The following is an 18,581-nucleotide window of genomic DNA, read 5'->3' on the forward strand; positions in this document are numbered from 1 at the left end:
CTCTCTGACCACTGACCTGGGCTGCACAGATTCACCACACATCAGACATACAGGAAGTGATTCAGCTGAGAGAGTTGGGCCCAAACAACTGATGTGTAAAGTAATCTTCCCAGATGTTTCAAAGTTAGCTGGGCCTTTAAGGCTTCATGAGGCCTACAGATCATTGAACAATGACCTCACACCATTTTGATAGAAATGGGATTGAACCACATTTTATGTTTGTGTGTGTCCCATAGAACTTGTGAGCCACACTCCCTCTTGCCAGGCTCCCAGAGGGACGAGCTGGGCTAAGGTGGGTAAGGTTCATGTTAACAACCACATTGTGTGTTGTCATAATTGTAGATCTTCTCTGCCTTGGTGCAGGTATGTGCTCTGTGCCCTCTAATCCTGTCCAGAACTCCACAATTTGGCTGGAACCTAAAAGTATATAGGAGCTGCAGCATGGAACAGATTGAACCCCTGACAGAGGTCATTGAAGTATGTAAGGTACCGTAGATCAACACTAGGGGGCATTAGTTGACTAATCTGTGACTTTGAGAAATTCAAAACTCAAATACTGTATATGAAATGGATTTGAAATTCAATTGTTTCTTATACATGTAGAGCAAAAAAAAAGAAGATCAAATTTACATAATTTCGATAGTCAAACGTTATGTAGCAGCGAATAACACACATAAGTAAAGCTGAAGAGAAGGAAACTGGAGCGGAACATTCATGGTCGTCGATGATTGGATGAAAAGTTAAAATATTCAAAACGAGGGCTTTTTATAAACGAATGCTATTGGTCCGCGTTGCCTCGGGGGCGTGGTTTCTGCCAAAACAACGGACCAAGGAAGTGAACGCCTGAGTTTTTAGATAACGCAGTCTGTCACCTTACCGATCTTTATTTTCTATTCTGAATCATTAAGGTAACAAAGACGAAGGTAAGTGTGCACACTGCAAACCTGCGCCGATTGTTTCGCGTCACGTGTAAATATGCAAAAACAAGCAAGAGACGGTCAACTTGGCATCAATATAAATGTTGAACTTTATTCCTCCTTTAGCTCGTCGGCTAAAGCTAATGAGCCTGCTGCATTAAACTGTAAATGATCTTTTCGTAGCCGTCCAGTGTTAAAGCGTATTATCAGCTCTTGTCATCTTATGTCGATCATTTGCTGCATTCTGAATATCCGTGTCGCCTGTTAACGCTATTGAAACCTGCAGTCTGTATATCAGCTCTCGCTCTTATCTGCTGTAATTCTGTGGACTTATCAGGTCTGCTGCACCCGTGGAGCTCTACGCAGGGATCCGGCAGGCCTCTATCTCTCCTTTGACTGAAGCTGAGTCGTGTGTGTGTCTGTAGTTTGCAGGCTGACGCTATGGTGACAGAGGGGGAGCCCACAGACTTTGTCAAAGTCCTGCACCTGCTGCTCCTCTCCTTCTCCTGGGGGATGCAGGTCTGGGTTTCCTTCATAGCAGGTATGAGATAACACAAGACAAAGCCGTGAATTCTTCAGATGCATCTTTTTTGGTCATGTTGCATTATTATTTCATGTTTTTCCATCAGGATTTGCATTGGTGTGGCAGGTAACCCTACACACCTTTGGTCTGGTGCAGAGTAAACTCTTTCCTGTTTACTTCTACTGTCTGCTGGGTAGCAACTTCCTCAGCCTGGCTGTGTATGCAGTGTATCATCCCAGAGAGCTGCTGGACTGGCATGAGAGTGTGCAGGTTGTACATCAGTGTCACAGAACTACTGCCAGATGTGATACACAGTATATGACATCATTATCTGCTGCTACAATGGCTCCTCTTTGTGTTTTTCAGATGGTTCTTTACTTTGTGGCACTGATCATGGCGGGGTTGAATGCTCAGTGGTTTGGCCCTGTGGTCTCTGAGGTGATGTTAAAGTTGAGGGAAGTGGAGGAGGAGCACGGCCTGGGGAATCAGATCGGTCTGCGCAGTCAGAGGGAGGCCTACGCCAAACTCAAGGAACAGGATCCAAAGTACAAAAGCTACAAGAGCACCTTTGGGCGCTACCATGGGATGTCCAACCTCTGTAACCTGCTGGGGTTCATCTGCACCACCACCAATCTGATCTACACAGCGCTGAATCTAAGCACCATTTAGAGAGGATTTGATTCTCAGGCTTCAGTTTGTGAAAAATATCTTGCTTTCAATTTCTGCTATGACATCATCACATTTCATACACAACACTGGAATCACACACAACTGGCAACATGATGCCTGTCAGTGGGGCTGGGAACTCAAGTTAGACACACCCACATATGAAATTGTAAGTACGATGATGCAATTTGCCTTGTGAGGATGTTTCCACATTGCTCTTCATGCTTACATTCCAGGCTTCTTCCTCCTCTTCCTCTGTGGTGTTATATTCCATCCTCACTCTTCTTCATCTTTCCTGAGCAGGTAGTTAGAAGACCACGCCTTCTTATGAATGAGTTTCACCTGTGGAATAACTTGACAGCAACCGTCATTGGTTGATTGGTTTTATTTGTTGAACAATCAATGTATTAGTAGTCGCCACGACAACAGAATCACATCAGCACAATTCATGAAACGTATGCCTGAAAGATTTAGACATTTGAATGAACCATTTAGTATGTGATGATTTGCACAATGAATGTATTTCAGATTGAAAGTATTTAACTAAGCACAAATGTAATCTTTTTTTATCAACATGACACACTTAGATACTTAAGCATTTGTAAGTGCTGAGAAAGAATGAGACATGCCAACATGTTGTGAGGGTTTCATATCGTTTTAAGAACTTTAATTATTGTTTGAGAATTGGTCCAAATCACCAGAGGACTCACTTTAAAGTGTATCTATGATAACGTGTCTAATGTGAAGTTTGGGGGTTTCATTGTGTGATTTTTCCAGCAGGGGGCGATGTTTGCGAAACCTATAATCTGGGAGAGTTTACACATTTTTGACCACAGTATTGAATTTAATCTGTAAAATGTAATGTTTGTAGGTACTGGGAATGAATTGTATCATTATTTTGTTATTGTTGGATTAACATTGCAGTTTTGGAGATAAATAATGACTTCTTTAAGACGGATTCCTAAATATGTGTCCACTACTCTTTCTTTCTTTTGAAATGGATGGATTTTAAATGTATATCTTCTTTTACAACATTGATCTTCTTCAAACCAGACACTTGTTTAATTGTATCAGCATGGAAAGGAGTCGTGTTTTGATTTGTATTGACTCACACTGTTGAGTGATCGCAGGCCTAATAGACAGTGTCTGGATTTGGAATAGGATGGCTTTAACTGGATTAGCAGTGAGTCAGATCAGATTTTGAAAGGATCCGCTCTGAATGAGGGAACAGAGCTTAGTTGAGCAGCTCCGGCATTACAGGCACTGAGCCTCACACAGCTACAACCTCTGCTCTAATGGAGTCTGGGATGGAAACCAACAACAACGTCGGTATAAAAGCAGAGGGAGAGTTTACTGAGAGAGGAGTTTTCCCGAACACAAGTCCTATACACCTCCCTTTAAGATGCTGCTATCATCCGTGATTGGGATGTCAATAATCTATGGTTTATTGGGATTTTGACCGACTAAAGGAATTGAAGAAGCTCAGTGTGGTTTAAACAGAATGTATGTGATGTATATTCCTCAGACTATATCAGGCAGTGTGTCTTATCCACATTGGTCCAAATATCTGCATTTCCAGGCCACTTGTATCAGGAAATAAGACTTTTATCTTTCATCAAAGAACAAGTTTAACCACTCTCTTATTTGGACAGAGACGTGTTTCAGGCTCCTGTTCTGTCCACTTCCTCCATGGCAGGAAGCTATTGGACTGTTACCAAGAATGATCTGATAACATCTTCAAAACTATTTACAAGAATTACTAAATGTGACTTTTGGTGATTGAGTTGAGTCAAGAAACTAAATGAGTAACAAAGTAAAACATGCAAAGGTAAACAGGAGGAAGTTAGATGTTGCATCAGACATGTTCCACCATCCTCCCTCATTCCTGCACCACACAAGTAATTTGAGTGTGTGAGTGTGTGTCTGTAGGTGTGTGTGAAGGGCATTACTACAGCAATCGGGCTTATTCAACATGGAATGCTGCTTGTTCAGGACCTGCCTTTACTGAGGAAACTCCTGTTATTGCAGCAGCACAGCTCTGCAGTAAGACGCTGTGTTAAATTAATGATAAGTCTGGAGACCCTGCAGTGTTGTTCAATCACCTCTAATGTGGGAATACAGCCTTCATTTTACACTTGGCTCATATCAGTGGAGTTCTGGTGAATGTGTACTCATATCAAACCACTGAGATCCAAGCAGTGCTTTATAAACTGTACACACGCATAAAGGACCTTTATGCGTTTGTTAGCAATGATTAATCACTACTCTTCCTCATAAGTGAAGGCTAAGCACCAAATAATATACTTCTCAATAAGTTCACTCCTCTGGCAAACACACAGGGAGACAACAGGAGACAGCAAACAAACCCACAGGTGTTTGGAAATGCTTACTGTGACAAATACATTAAGAAAGGGGAAGAAAGGACCATAATACAATCATTTAGATTAAATCCTTATGGAAAGATTGTAGCAGTTTGATGGGAGACAAATGTTCAACGGTGCTTCACAGGACAGATAAAGACATAGAGCTGAGAGAGAGACAGACAGACAAACAGACAGATAGACAGACGTAAAGTGTTTACCCATCGATTCGGAGACAGCCCCGTTCTCCTTAGTTCACACTTACGCACACACACGCGCACACACAGTGAGAGAGAGAGAGGGACAGAGAAGTAGAGGGAAACAGAGAGAGAGAGGAAAAGAGACGGAGGTGTGTGTGTGTGTGTGTCTTCGTCATTAAAGCCGCTGTGTGTCTGCTCTGCGCCACTCTGTCACAGAGCTCCAGCCAAAGTAGCGGCGACAGCTCTGTACACAAGCGAGATCCGGGAGCTGCTCCACTCCACTCCGGGAGAGCTGGTGGGAGAAGGCGGCGGCTGCAGGCGCTGTTTGCTGCTGGGCTGCAGAGAGGAGACTTCAGGTGCGCTTCATTCAGGGGCTGCCCCACCCGGACAGGACACATCGCTCTGTCGCTGTCGAAAACTCGAGACAGAACCACGTAGAACGCAGCTTTTCTTCACAACACAAGGTCAGTTTATGGAAGTTTGGATGGCATTTGTTGTTTTTCCTGTTCTAACCACCCCGTGTTTGCTTCAAGCTCCGCTTTGGATCAACCACTCGCAGTAAAGTTACCTGTGGTGGAGAAGTAGTTAATGTTTAATACCATCAATATTGAGCCTTTAAATGCGTGATTGTGCCGTAGGACACAGAGAAAAGTGCCCGTAGACGTTTCTCTCTTTCAAAATAAAAGCACCTGTAACCCCTGAGCGCTTTCTTTGTGTGTCCAGTCTCGCCTCTAATGAAGGAACAGATGTGACAGCTGCCAGATAATCAATAATGGTCATTTCCTGACTCTTGGCTCAGCAAACAATGCCAGCTGAGGGACCTGCTGCGCCATTATCAGGCTCTATTCGCCACAATGGCCTGTTTGTTTGGCTGAGATAATGCTACTCTGCTAGGCCGTCAAACAAACTCTCAGAGCCACACTTACACTTTGTTGTGTTTGTATTTGTTAAGTAGGGGCTGTGTGTCCTGATATAAAGGCAGATGGTCTTATCAAAGAGGGATCAGATCAGACTGGGGTGTGTGTGGTTACACAGTGTTGCCTCTAAATGTTGATCAGTCGTTTCAGTGTATAGTTTATGAAGGAAAAAGACTTACAGGTTGCTTTTAGTGGTTGATCTACCTTTATCTCCCTTTATCTGTGCCTTACACACTCTGGGTGAATTTTAAACACAATAGAAACACAGTTAGAGTCATAATTATTATTAGTATTGTCTTCTGGATGAACTTCCACTTATTGATTGTGGGATAAATGAGATAAATTAGCCAGATTCTTTTCTCCATCGAGGCTTTTGATGTACTGAGTGAATATAACACACACCTTGATCAGAGCACAGACTCCTATGAGAGGCTGAATGTCAGTGACGGCTCTATAGAGTGGATCCTGCCCTTTGTTGCCTGTGGACATCCTCAGCTGCACAGCAGACATGTGACAGGGTTTACCTCAGGCTGGGCTTGTGCTGTTGACGGAATGGAAGTTAGAAAGCAACACATTTTCTTGTGAATGGTTCGTGGAATCATACACAACTAAGTACACAGGAGAGATTTTCATTTTTCTTTGTAGCATCTTAAGACCCTGGAACGGCACAGGCCTCATGTGATTTGGGATTTCACGGCCACTGCTTGAAGAGATTAGTATGACTGCTGTGCCTTTTGTGAAAGGCAAAAGACTTTCTAGTAAGAATGGAATGTGTTCACAGAGAGTAAAGGCTTCAGAGTTCATGTGAAGAATGAACGAATATTGTGTTTGTGTCTAGTTTCATCGATTACAACAGGATGTGTTGCAAAGTCTGACACAGTGGAGAGGAAACGTGCAATTTAGCTCATGCAGGTGTTTTATTCTTCTAAGTTAGTGGTTCATTGTCCTCAAGAGGCAGATCTCCAATTTAAATCTTCTAATTTGAAGCACAGTATGAGAACACACCCCTCCTTATTATCCAGTTGTTAATAAGTTGTTCAGTTTGTTTCAGCCTCACCCATCGCTTAGAGCAAACCATGCCATCCAAACTCCATAGACAAACATTGGCGGTAGAATGAGTCCTCCTGACGACCTGAGGCACTGTCACAGGATGGAGTCTCTGTCACAGGATGGAGTCTGTGTCCAGGTGGAGCTAACCACAGTCGGACGTCTAGGAGCAACAAGCAGCTCAGCCATGAAGCGGTCGACCACACAAACTGAGAGTGGAGCCTGAAGTGGATCGGGCCTGTGCTCTGCTGCAGACTTGCTCTCTCGCCCACTGGCACCTTAACCGTGTGAATAAACATGTGTACACACAGTTAGACATCTTGCCAAGCTTGACTAATACTTCAGTAATGAGCCTCCTCTCCTCTCCTCTCCTCTCCTCTCCTCTCCTCTCCTCTCCTCTCTTCTCTTCTCCTCTCCCCTCTTCTCCTCTCCTCTTCTCTCCTCTCCTCTCATCTGGCTCATTTCATTCCAAAGCCGTTTGTAATGCTTGTGTGATAGATATCTCTCCCGCCCTGGAGACTTCCATCTGGCGGGTTAAAAGCCGAGCATACTGACTGCCTTGACCACTAATGGGTCTTGCCGGCAGCGGAGTCCTAGCCTGGTCTCCACGGAGACAAGTCTCATCAGAAAGAGGCAGGGCTCAGCCGCACCTATTGACCAAATGTGCCGATGTGAGTGTGTTTGTCGGGTTGAATGGGGACAGAGCTGTGCTCTCCTCTCCTCCTCACACCCAAACCCTCCCTGCTCCTCCTCCTGTTTCATGTGTCACACTGAAGGCTTAACGGCAGGTGAAGTCATCCCTGCCCTCAGGCTCCATTACTGTGGGAGCTTTCCTGAAGTTGTCTAATTGATCTATGATTGAACAGCGATGACTCTCATTCCCATCCACACAGTGTTTGACTCGGTGGTTGATTCAGATTTGAGCTCAGATGTTCTCAGCCAGTGTCGCTCCAGTGCCTGATTGCTGTCTGCTTGCTTGATTCTTGATATTGATTTCATGCCCATTTGCAGTCCCGATCAAACACTTCTCCCTCTCCTCCAGATGGCGTCAAACGACTCCCGGCTCCAGCAGCAGCCCTCCCAGAAGGACGCGGCTGACCAGAACTTTGACTACATGTTCAAGCTGCTGATCATCGGCAACAGCAGCGTGGGCAAAACCTCCTTCCTGTTCCGCTACGCAGACGACTCCTTCACCTCTGCGTTCGTCAGCACAGTAGGCATCGACTTCAAGGTCAAGACTGTCTTCCGTAACGACAAAAGGATCAAACTGCAGATCTGGGTGAGCACAGATGAAAGATTGGATCATGTTAGTGTGAGAGGGTCGACTTGTTGCATCGCAATTCATTCCAGAAGGATTCATACTCTCAGTACCTTAGTTGGGGACAGTCTCAAATGTGTTTACCTCCATTTCATGGTTTTACGTCAGAGAACCAGGTGATTCAGGTAGATGCTGCTCTCTAAAGCAGCTGGACACATGAGTTTGGTTAAAGGAGAGTTAGATCTCAAAGGCAGGAGACAGAATAGCTGTCAGGATTTCTCGTATCCGTTGCAAGTCCAAGTAACACTGTTGGTGACGTGCCAGACTCGTATTCCATCAACTCTCTCTTTCTCTCTCTCCTTGTTTCCCACGGTGTGTGTGTTTTATTTACTCCGCTTGCTCGTCTCAAAGTACAGATCCTGTGATACAAATCCTATATCTATACATTGTAAAAGGCTACTCAAACAGATGATTCATGTGAACCAACAACCCGTCCGGTGAGACACGGCATTGATCAACATGAATCAGCAGCTGGCCCACACCAAAATAAACAGTCAGCTTCTACCGGACCAGAGCCGTGTTCCCCTGCTCCGTGACTTCGGTTGTGTCATACGATTACAGCTGAGGAAGTGAGCATGGAGCTTATTGATTATGTCATGTGTGTGCTAATGCAGTTATTTATTAGGAGGGTTTGAAAGGAGCAAGCGAGCATACTTCCCCTACGGCCGTCACACACAGTAACTCCTGAGTGCTGCTGCTTAATAACAAAGAGCCCCGATGTTTTCCCCCGGCGCAGGAAGCAGAGGAAATACCATGGGCAGCGTCTGACTGAGGCGTAGTGAAGACAGACACCAGGGCTGCTGTAGCGGTGTGTTGACAGGGTGTGGGACCAGCAGGCATGTCCTGGTATGCTGTGCTGCCTTGCTCTGCTGCCTGGAAGGTTTCGCAAAATGCAGTGTTAATAATCAACCGTCTTAAACCTGTGTGTGTGTGTTTGCCCACTGTGCTCCTGTTGAGCAGCATTTGGAGGAGATGTCCCCAGGTCCTAAAGGGGGGGAGACATGGTGTGTGTGTATGTCTCTCTGCCAGCTGCCTGTGGTCCTTTGTGTGTGTGTGTGACGTGGAAACAAGCAGCCTGATTACCCGACCCTACAGAATGACTAAGAGGAGAGATTCAACACTGCACTATGTGGACACACACTCAAATATTGTTGATGCCCTTCCTCTTTTTGTTATGGAAATCTATATATGATCTCTGAACAAATATCCATTGTGCACACAGACACACACACACACACACAGGTCCAAGCCGAACATAAACACACGTATGCACGCAGTAGGTTGGTAATGATATCCTGTGTTTAGCTCTGCTTTGTGTGGGTAGTTAAGTGACAGTGACGTCAACATGGGCTGTGTGTGTGCGTGTGTGTGACCTGAAGCCCGTTCCATGCTCCCTCCCTGTCATCATACAAACACACACCTCAGCAACCAGCTTCTGTTGACTGTGTAGACTTTATTATTGTGTCCCTAGGGAATCTGTGTTTGGATAGAAGTCCCATTGCTCTGCCAAATATTTGATCTGATCTGCATGCGTGAGATAAAGATAGACATGGAAGACTTCACACTGACAGGGGAAGTGACCTTAGCTAAGCCCTATTACAAGAATGTTTAAACCCCGTCCTCTCCTCTCCAATCCCAACAGGGCTGAGCGGTGACTAGCTGTCTAAATGAATGGACGGCACAATGACACGCCTCTAAAACTCCTACAGATCCTTCAGTATGAGAAAGGGCCGCATGTTAGTGGATAGACTAGAGTGTGAACAAGGACCTGATCCTCTTCTTTGTTCTGATGAATATGCAGTAGAAGCAGGAAGTCCCTCTCTCACTTACAGAGACTCTGCAGCGACAGGACCGTATTTGAGCTCAGGCTGGTGTACAAACAATAAAGAAAGTTCTAACAGGGCTTAGTAGAAAAGGAAAACAAGGCTTTAAGAGAAGGCCGGCTCTAAGATGAGTAGATTGGACAGACACCTGGGACGGACAGGTGTCCTCTCTGATGGGACAGTCTACAGTGAGACGTGAGAGAGGGAACACTTGGGCCGACCACCCACAGCAGTCCTGCCTGTAATGGAACATTCATAAACCTCAATGGCCCCTGGTTACCTGGACAACCCCCTGCTCCTCCCCCTCCTTACTGTGAGGAAAACACCAGTGACACACACACACACACACACTGAAACACTCACAGGCCCTAGATGCAAATGAAGGTTTGGAGCAGGTTACCAGGTAACTGTGAGGGTGGGCCTTGGCTCGGGCCTTGGCGCCAACTCGGTCTACATGTTTGACCTTTTTACTTTATATCTCCACTCATCTAACCTCTGCCTCTGACTGTGATGTCGCTGCTCATACACGAACGCTTCTTCTGAGGCATTTTGATCTTGACTGACAGCACCTTTGAGTCTACATAAGTGCCCGTCTCCATTCTGTCCTCATACAGTAAATGTGTTTCTGTTTCTTCACATCTATCGTCTTAACTGAGAGATGTGAAGCTCAGTGTTTACTCAAGGCTGACCTGCAACAGATGAATAAGGCAGAGGAACACAGAGGCCTTATGTTGGACAATACTGCCCCCCTGTGGTGTACAACAGAATCATAATGAGGACGATAGGGTGGCGAGTTAATATTACAAACAAATAGATGGACAAAGACATAGAGGGCATTGATCTCCAGTGTTAAAGTGAAGGTTTATGCTTGTGTGTGTGCCTGCAGGACACAGCAGGGCAGGAGCGCTACCGCACCATCACCACAGCCTACTACAGAGGAGCCATGGGCTTCCTGCTCATGTATGACATCACCAACCAGGACTCCTTCAACGCAGTGCAGGACTGGTGAGTCAGACAGACGGCTCACTCATTCTGTGCCGTGTCAATTAGAGCTACACTTCCTGCTTATCGGGTTCATTCTTGCTGTTTCTGCCAAACAGGGCGACCCAAATCAAGACGTATTCATGGGACAACGCTCAGGTCATACTGGTCGGCAACAAGTGTGATCTAGAGGACGACCGGCTGGTACCCACAGAGGAGGGCCAGAGATTATCTGAGGAGCTTGGTAAGAAACCTGTCCTTACCTGAGGGAACGCAGACAGGTGCACTCTGCTTGTGTGTTCACTTCAATCAAATTCTGCCTTCTCTCTTTCTCCGTCCTGCAGGTTTCCAGTTCTTTGAGGCCAGTGCCAAGGACAACATCAACGTCAAGCAGGTCTTTGAGCGACTGGTGGACGTCATCTGTGAGAAGATGAACGAGAGCATGGAGGGAGACGCCAACATCGTAGCTAACCACAGGAGCCAGGGCCTAAAGGACTCACCTCCAGAGAGCCAGGGGGGCTGCGCCTGTTAAACACACACTCATACAGAAATACACATAAAAAGGCCAACTCCCTCACTGTGCCTCAGCCAAGAATATGCTGCGTCTCTTTCTCTGTCTACACTCCAGCCCTGCCTCGCTTTGCTCTGTTGACACAGCCCACCCATCACAGCCAGCTGAGGTCAGACTCGTCTCTCTCAGTCCCTCAGGTTTCACCCCCTTTAGTTCAATGAGGAGGTGATGCTCCTCTTAAGTCCATCACACCTAGCTCAACCCCTCTGACCACAGGGAGCCCAGCTGCTCCATAGTTAGTTGTTGTTACAAATCTGATGCCAAATGTGACGGCATTTGAAGTTTGTTCTACTTGTTGGTTTCATTGTTTGTTTGGAGATTCATAGTGTCTGAGATGTTGTTGGTGTTTGTCTCAAGTTCAGACCCCTTCTGGATGTTTCTGCAGGTTGAACAGTGAGTGCCTTCACACACTCAGGTCTATTTAGTGTGATAGAATAATAGAAATGCTGAAAGAAGATTGGTATTTGCATTTAGGTCATCAGGTTTTAACGTCTCAGTCCTTTATTTAAACTTTATCAGCGCAGCCACATGAGATGAAGCAGTTCTACTTTATGCCTTTGTTATTTTGGGATCCAAACCTCATTTGTGCTGTAGTTCAATTGTTTCTCAGTTGCAACATTCTAAAGTCTTATATGTTTCTCTTATTCCAGGAGATGGAATAATGTGAATTGTTCAAAATGATCCACAAACCAACTTAATGTTCAAATCAAGTTTAGAAAATAATCCCAGTGCCTCTCAGCCATTTCCCCCTGAGCTTCTTGTGTTATGAACGCCTCTTCCTCTGCTCCAATGTTGAATCTTTCCCCAGACAGCCGGGTGTTAGTGGGGACTCTTCATTTTCAGCTCTGGTGTTTACAACAATATTAACCCTTGCCAGAATTCCAGCTGTGTAAGGAAGCCTCTTATCATGTGTGACACTCATGCAGGTCCCATCTCTGTGCTCTTCTCTGTCTGACACACACACACACACACACACACTCTCTGCTCCCCGCTCTGCAGCACGGCCAAACATTCATCCTGATTTATCCTAATGACTGTTATGTGGAGAGGAAGCATTCATCTCTTAGAAGGATTCGTCTGAAGCCTCATTTGTGCTTTTGCCATAAGCAGGAATTCCCAAGGGCCCGTCTCACTTCATGTTTCAGTCCTGTAATCTGTCACTCTGTTGTTTTCAGTGAAGTAAACTGAATGTGAGAAGGATTCATCTTCATTCCAGTGTCTGAATGAATTCGTTTGACATTCCCTTAGCTCATCTTTATACCATTTCTGACCCTACTTGTGTCTATGTTTACTTTTCTCTCTCTGTTTCCTCTCATACATGTGTCTATCACTGTCCACACGCTGACAACTGGCTGTCCGTTAGGGTCAACCACAGCCTCCGTTCCGTGATAGCAGCTTTACGTTGTCATACCAACAGTCTGGTCTAATCTGCCAGAGCGTGGTCACCTCTCTCCCTGATGTTGTGCTCAGTCAGTGTGTGTGTGTGTGTTGTTTCTACTACGGTGATGTTTCTCTGCAGATATCAGATGGCTGATATCATTCCGCATCGCAACGGTGATCTTAGCTCCCTGATGCAGTGCTTGAACATAAGGAGGATGTGCGCAACAACGAACACTACATTAGTATGCCAACATCTGTGCAAGCATTCAGTGTGCTTGAATGGAAGGCAGAAGCATCCTACTGCAGTGTGTGTGTGTGTGTGTGACGCTACAGATGCACAACTGTTGCTTGAGTACAGTTCGAGTGTGCTACATTTTGTACCGATGCCAAATTTCAAACCACTGTGTCCAGTATGTAGTTTGCTGTTGGAGGAACTGCTGACTGACTGGAGGTTTACCTGGGAGATTCTGTGTTCTTCTGTTGTTCTGATCTCTTTGTTCTCACGTTCATGTTGCATTCCTGTAAAGCAGCAGGGGAGATGAGCTCGTATTACATCCCCTCTATTTCCGACTCTGAATGTGTTGGCTGCAAAATTTTAGGAGTTGTGTAGAAACGAGAATATGTTGAAATGTGCATAAGAAATAATAAAGAATATATTCATTACAAAAGTTGTGTGTGCAGTGTGTGTGTGTGTGTGTGTGTGTGTGTGTGTGTGTGTGTGTGTGTGTGTGTGTGTGTGTGTGTGTGTGTGTGTGTGTGTGTGTGTGTGTGTGATTTATGGCCCTGCATCCTCCCTCCCGACCCCACAGCATGAACCCGCGTCTAAGGCTTTTGTTCTGTTTTATCTAAGGATCCAGAGAAACCACCTCACTGCCTCTGTCCTCCACAACTACACAGATTTCCTCACCCTCTTTCCTGTCAACACAGCCAGTAAGCCGCAAATAAAGTCAACTCAGAACAACTCAGACACTGAAACGTCTCAACACACGGAGCTGAAGCGCACTGAGCTGGAACTGAACCGGACAACAACATCATGAGGACGAAATCCAACTTTCCTGAGCATAACTGCGGCTCTGACTGACATCCAGATGTACCTGTCAGCTCTCAACATGATGTAAACGAGCGACGGGATTCATTGAACATGACGTGGACGGGTTGCCAAGGTTATGCATCGTGGTGCAAGAAGCAGGAGTGTCTGCAGCGCTGATAAGGCAGGTCACGAGAAGAAAACATGCAGGTGCCGACTGGAGATAAGAAACCGTTTCTGGCGCTGAGGTGTGTTCTGTGGTTTCTGCTGCTCTGGCGCACATGGGGAGACTCATGTGTGCAGATGGAGCAACACTTGCTGACCATCCGCCCATCCATCCGTCCGTCCATCCATCCATCCACCCCTTCATCCATCCATCCATCCATCCATCCATCCATCCATCTATCCATCCAATTTCCTGACTTTTACGCACGCCACATTTCCCATCATTACGCATGGCTTCGTATTCGTAAGCTGCAGCTCACAGACATCAATGAATGCAAATTCCCGCCCATCGACAAGAGAGTAAAAGTTGTGCAGCTCCACTTTTGCCCCACCTCTTCTTCTTCGCTGACTTTTACAGAAAGTAAACAGCTCGGCCACCTTATCGCTCCCAAGCAGGCGCGTCTAACCGCGCCGCACTATCCACGACATCTCAACAACAAAACAAGCCGATCCCGAGAGAGAGAGAGGCGCTCAACTCAGGGTTAGGACAGGTTTGGACTCCAGTGATGCAGGCGGACAACAGCAGGCCCAAGTCTCTGTGTCCACAGAAAAGACAAAAGGATGACATATGATCACCTGAACCGGGTGTTGGGTTGTCTCTTATTCTGCGCCATGTTCACTGCTTCCTCCGTCAAGGGCGCACAGGATTTCGAGAAGAAAGGTAGGATAACACCTTTTAAAATGTAATAACAAAAAAATAATTCATCCCTAATACAGTCTAATAAAGCTTCTACCTGATGGTGACCTGCCTGTCTGCACTGTCTCAGTGTCCATGCTGCTGCAGCAGGAGCCAGAGAACCCCAAGTGCTTTACTGAAAGTAGAAAAAACTTCACCTGCTTCTGGGAGGAAGATGAGGCGAGGGCCGGGGCTGTGGTTCAGTACAACTTCACATCATACACCTACGAGTAGGTTACACACATGGGCAGTGTGTGTGTGTGTGTGTGTGTGTGTGTGTGTGTGAGACCACCAGCCATGGTTCTGTTCTTTCTTTATAGTTCCAGCTTTTAATTAGAACATGTATGAAAGCTAATGCAGTAGGGTCCTTTCCTGATGTTCACACACAAGGACTAGTTTCTGATTTTTGAAAGCACAGAAAACAAAGACAAGCTAAACATTAGACATCTACCTCCGAACTCTGACCTGGCAGGGTATAAAGATGTGTGAAAGTCTTTGTGACAGCAGAACTATCACTTCTCTAAACCTGCGGTGTCTCTGTCCTCCTGAGCAGAAGTAGAGAAAGCAGCAGTTGTCCGCTGAAAAGCTTCCCTGCAGCCGGGAACAAGAGGCTGTTTGTCTGTCATCTGAACAACCCCCAGATGTTTGTGCCAATGAACATCAATGTTCATCGAGATGGAAAACTAATCCTCAACCGCAGTCTCCTGGTGGAGCTTCTATGTAAGTGATCTCTTTGTCACAATGAAGAGAGAAGATGACATATCGATGCTGTGTTCCTCCAAGTTCAATTCCATTCTATCTACATTTCATCATATGTGAAGGAGATGTGTTTTCCATTCAGTCTTCCACACAGAATCTTCAAGTTAAGAGTGTAGCTATAAATATGTGAGGTGACTCTAGGTAGTGCTACTCATAGGTTTACACGGTTACAGGAAATACTCAAGTAAGATACAAGGATCTAAAACTGTACCCGAGTACAACAGTCAGCTTGTTCTTTGGTTCTTTCCACCTCTGAAATAAAATGTCCAGTTGCATCATGTGTGTGTAAATCTACTGCAGCAGTGTCCTGGGGTGTGGTGACTTCTGTTCCTTGATATCTTTGAAACGAATTTTTAACAGACTGCCCCTTCTGTGTGTGTGTGTGTGTGTGTGTGTGTCTCACAGTCCTGCTGGACCCTCCTGCTAATGTGATGGTGAACACCACGGGTCAGCAGGGCCAGCTGAGCGTGAGCTGGTTGCCTCCGGTGCTCAAGTACATGGACGACAGCATGATGTACCAGGTCAGCTACGCTCCGGAGGACAGCCGCTTTGGACAGGTAGGGCAGAATGTGTTGGACGTCATACTGTACTGACCTGGATGACATGTTAGAGGGGAAGAAAGGTTTCAGGAAGCATGTTTGTCTGAACTTTGGACTTGTTTTAGGTAGAAGAGGTCCATTCCAGCTCAGAGTTGATCCTCAGAGGCCTGCAGCCAGGAACAAAGTACAAGGTTCGGGTCCGTGTGAAACTGGATGGGGTTAGCTACAGCGGGTACTGGAGCGCCTGGAGCGACACTGTGTTTATGGAAACACCGCCTGCAGGTGGATGTTCATCACTCACAGGATTTGTTGTTTTCTTAGGTATCCTTTGTTTGTTTATAACGTTCTGTTGTCTCCTCTAGTTCTTGACCTGCTGATTGTGTCCTTGAGTCTCGTCATTTCATTCATCCTCACTGTGCTGTCACTCGCTGTGCTCCTGTCCCATCGCAGGTACACACACACTCAGAAACAGCTTTAGTTTGTATCCAGCTGGACTTGTTATCTAGGTGCTTTGTTCAGTTCTGAGTAATTTGTGTGCAGTAAGCAGAATCCTCTTGAGTCCTTCTGACTGTTGAGTCACATGGGAGCTATGTGAGGGTTGTTGCTGATGTGCTGCCCATAACTGACACAGAACTGAAGAAGGGTGAGACGTCCAGATGGCTTGAACTCCTACTGCCATATGCAATGACCTGGATGATGGCGAACCAACATGTTTGTGTGTCTGTGCTGCTTTCAGATTCCTTATGAATAAGGTTTGGCCTGCAATTCCAAACCCTGAGAGCAAGTTCCAAGGCCTGTTTAGTGTTCACGGCGGAGACTTTCAGGTGAGAGAAGGTCTCATATGGTTTAGATTAAACTGTGCCCATGCCAGTTGCCATTTGTGTGTCTTCCATTAAAGAAAAATTCTCTTCATCAAGTTTGCTGAATGCCGTCTTGCGTTTGTGTACAGGGGTGGCTTGGCCAAACTAATGGAGGATTGTGGTTGACTCCAGCTTTCCTGCACTCAGAGGAGTGTCCATCTGCTCTAGAAGTCCTGTCAGAGTTCAGTGTGCGGCCCTCACTGCCCACGCCACCGCTGCCACCAAAGGCCTCTGCAGCATTAACCACAGAAAGAAAGGAAAACCAGGAAGAAACAGAAGAGGGAAAGATGCTGAGGGGAGTAGATTCAGCAGTACATTCAGCTGTGGAGGAGGAATGGACTGAAGCCCCTCATGAACACTGGCTGATGGGTCACTTACGGGAGCTCCACCAGGGTGTCCCATGCTCTCGATCCTCTCTGTTGGAGTCTCAAGATGCCTACGTCACCCTCAGTGGCAACAACCACAGCGAGGATGAGCACTTAGAGGACACACTGGAGGAGACCTTGCCCCTGGAGGTGCTTTTTGCCTCCGGAGGAACAGAATTGTACGAGTCTCACTCTGACCTGGGCTCTGCACAGCACAGCTCGGCGTCGGGCAGGCTCTCAACCCAGTCCAGTTTTGAGTTCCCTAACCATACCTGGCCGCCCACGTCCCCCGCGTATGCCTACATGGCCGTCACAGACTCTGGAGTATCTATGGATTACAGCCCCATGAGTTCCAATCGAGTAGAGGACATTGGGGATGTGGTTATCTACGCTAATGACATCCCCGCTCACAGAAGACCCTTCGTGACAAGAAAGCATCCGGTTCACAATGGCTGCTGAGAAGGAGCTGACCTGAACTGGCTGTAAACGGACTAAGGCTGATGAGATTTAGATATTCAGTCAAATAGGGATACTCCTCATCAACTGTTGACGCAAATACACCGTAAAGAGGAAAGCAACCTCAGAGTAAGATAAGGGACTGGAGGGAGAATCTGCTGGATGTTCCTCGCGTCGCTCATGTTTCCCTCCAAGCCCTAATTTGTACAGGACACTGTCACTACATGGAAACGGCAACAATGGTTTACAGAAACACAGATATTCAATGTAAATGTCTATTAGAATCATTTCCTGCCGATCAGATCGTTAGCTTTCCATGAAAACATATTTCAGAAGGGACTTCGTATCAGAGCTAAGCAAACTTTTGTTTTTCTAGTGAAATGACGCAATGATTATCATTGTCATTTGCTAAATTGTGAGCAGGTATTAAAACTGTTTTATTGGATGGACAGTTCATGACACCCTGAAATGGAGGGACAGGGACAATAAGTGCGCCAAATGACCGGAAACACATTTAACCACATACTCATTGATCCTGCATCCATTCTGTCTTTTCCTCAACAGTTGAAGAATCTTGCTGTATTTGTAAATAATATCTTGTTGGTTTTGTTGATCTCATTGCTCAATTGTGGCATTTCCCCTGCAACCAATCAAAGTAGCTACTGTAGTAGATCATGAGAGTGTTAAGGCCATATTCATAATCAAGAGATTGTAGTTGCTGGTATTGGTAATGATTTAAGCTTTTGTCAGTGTTGCCATCTAAAGAGTTGTGTGTAAATATCTACTTTATCTTTCTAAACCAAAACATTTTGGTGAAACGTTTTAGATTAAACTGAAAATTATTGCTGGAGTTTTTCTTGTTTGGGCTTTAGTGGCTTCAAATGACAAATTAATATTCAAAGTGTTTTAATGGAGTTTTTCTTCTTTTAACATTGAACACCTCCTCCCACCGACTTGTAAGCAAGACATAA

At 45.8% G+C, this 18,581-nt stretch overlaps 3 protein-coding genes across 4 annotated transcripts; all 3 read left to right on the forward strand.

Moving 5' to 3' along the window:
• The first annotated feature begins 809 nt into the window (after positions 1-809).
• On the forward strand, positions 810-3,064 carry tmem205 (transmembrane protein 205). 2 transcript variants are annotated; one of them, XM_076150162.1, is made up of 4 exons: positions 810-923; positions 1,255-1,458; positions 1,547-1,710; positions 1,807-3,064. In XM_076150162.1, the coding sequence occupies exons 2-4, from the start codon at positions 1,359-1,361 to the stop codon at positions 2,107-2,109; spliced, it is 567 nt and encodes a 188-aa protein (XP_076006277.1). In that variant the 5' UTR covers positions 810-923; positions 1,255-1,358; the 3' UTR covers positions 2,110-3,064. The 2 variants fall into 2 exon arrangements, with proteins under 2 accessions (XP_076006277.1, XP_076006276.1); XM_076150161.1 differs by having other exon boundaries at positions 1,343-1,458.
• A 1,662-nt stretch (positions 3,065-4,726) lies between these two features.
• On the forward strand, positions 4,727-13,371 carry rab3db (RAB3D, member RAS oncogene family, b). The gene is made up of 5 exons (XM_076150143.1): positions 4,727-5,130; positions 7,673-7,909; positions 10,658-10,776; positions 10,872-10,996; positions 11,097-13,371. The coding sequence occupies exons 2-5, from the start codon at positions 7,673-7,675 to the stop codon at positions 11,282-11,284; spliced, it is 669 nt and encodes a 222-aa protein (XP_076006258.1). The 5' UTR covers positions 4,727-5,130; the 3' UTR covers positions 11,285-13,371.
• A 947-nt stretch (positions 13,372-14,318) lies between these two features.
• On the forward strand, positions 14,319-18,468 carry epor (erythropoietin receptor). Its single transcript, XM_076150130.1, has 8 exons — positions 14,319-14,616; positions 14,723-14,861; positions 15,185-15,351; positions 15,796-15,947; positions 16,055-16,211; positions 16,292-16,379; positions 16,666-16,753; positions 16,879-18,468. The coding sequence occupies exons 1-8, from the start codon at positions 14,517-14,519 to the stop codon at positions 17,611-17,613; spliced, it is 1,626 nt and encodes a 541-aa protein (XP_076006245.1). The 5' UTR covers positions 14,319-14,516; the 3' UTR covers positions 17,614-18,468.
• The last annotated feature ends 113 nt before the right edge of the window (positions 18,469-18,581 follow it).

The sequence above is a fragment of the Genypterus blacodes genome, unplaced genomic scaffold (genome assembly GCF_046128005.1).
Source record: "Genypterus blacodes isolate CSIRO-AG114 ecotype Tasmania unplaced genomic scaffold, CSIRO-AGI_Gbla_v1 ptg000051l_1, whole genome shotgun sequence".
NCBI lineage: Eukaryota > Metazoa > Chordata > Actinopteri > Ophidiiformes > Ophidiidae > Genypterus > Genypterus blacodes.

Coding starts and splice junctions, on each gene's coding strand:
- tmem205 (XM_076150162.1), top strand. CDS start 1,359: ATGGTGACAGAGGGGGAGCCCACAGACTTTGTCAAAGTCCTGCACCTG. Junction 1,459..1,546: donor CTGGGTTTCCTTCATAGCAG/GTATGAGATAAC, acceptor TTTTTCCATCAG/GATTTGCATTGGTGTGGCAG. Junction 1,711..1,806: donor ACTGGCATGAGAGTGTGCAG/GTTGTACATCAG, acceptor TGTGTTTTTCAG/ATGGTTCTTTACTTTGTGGC.
- rab3db (XM_076150143.1), top strand. CDS start 7,673: ATGGCGTCAAACGACTCCCGGCTCCAGCAGCAGCCCTCCCAGAAGGAC. Junction 7,910..10,657: donor GGATCAAACTGCAGATCTGG/GTGAGCACAGAT, acceptor GTGTGCCTGCAG/GACACAGCAGGGCAGGAGCG. Junction 10,777..10,871: donor TTCAACGCAGTGCAGGACTG/GTGAGTCAGACA, acceptor TCTGCCAAACAG/GGCGACCCAAATCAAGACGT.
- epor (XM_076150130.1), top strand. CDS start 14,517: ATGACATATGATCACCTGAACCGGGTGTTGGGTTGTCTCTTATTCTGC. Junction 15,352..15,795: donor TCTCCTGGTGGAGCTTCTAT/GTAAGTGATCTC, acceptor TGTGTCTCACAG/TCCTGCTGGACCCTCCTGCT. Junction 16,380..16,665: donor GTGCTCCTGTCCCATCGCAG/GTACACACACAC, acceptor TGCTGCTTTCAG/ATTCCTTATGAATAAGGTTT.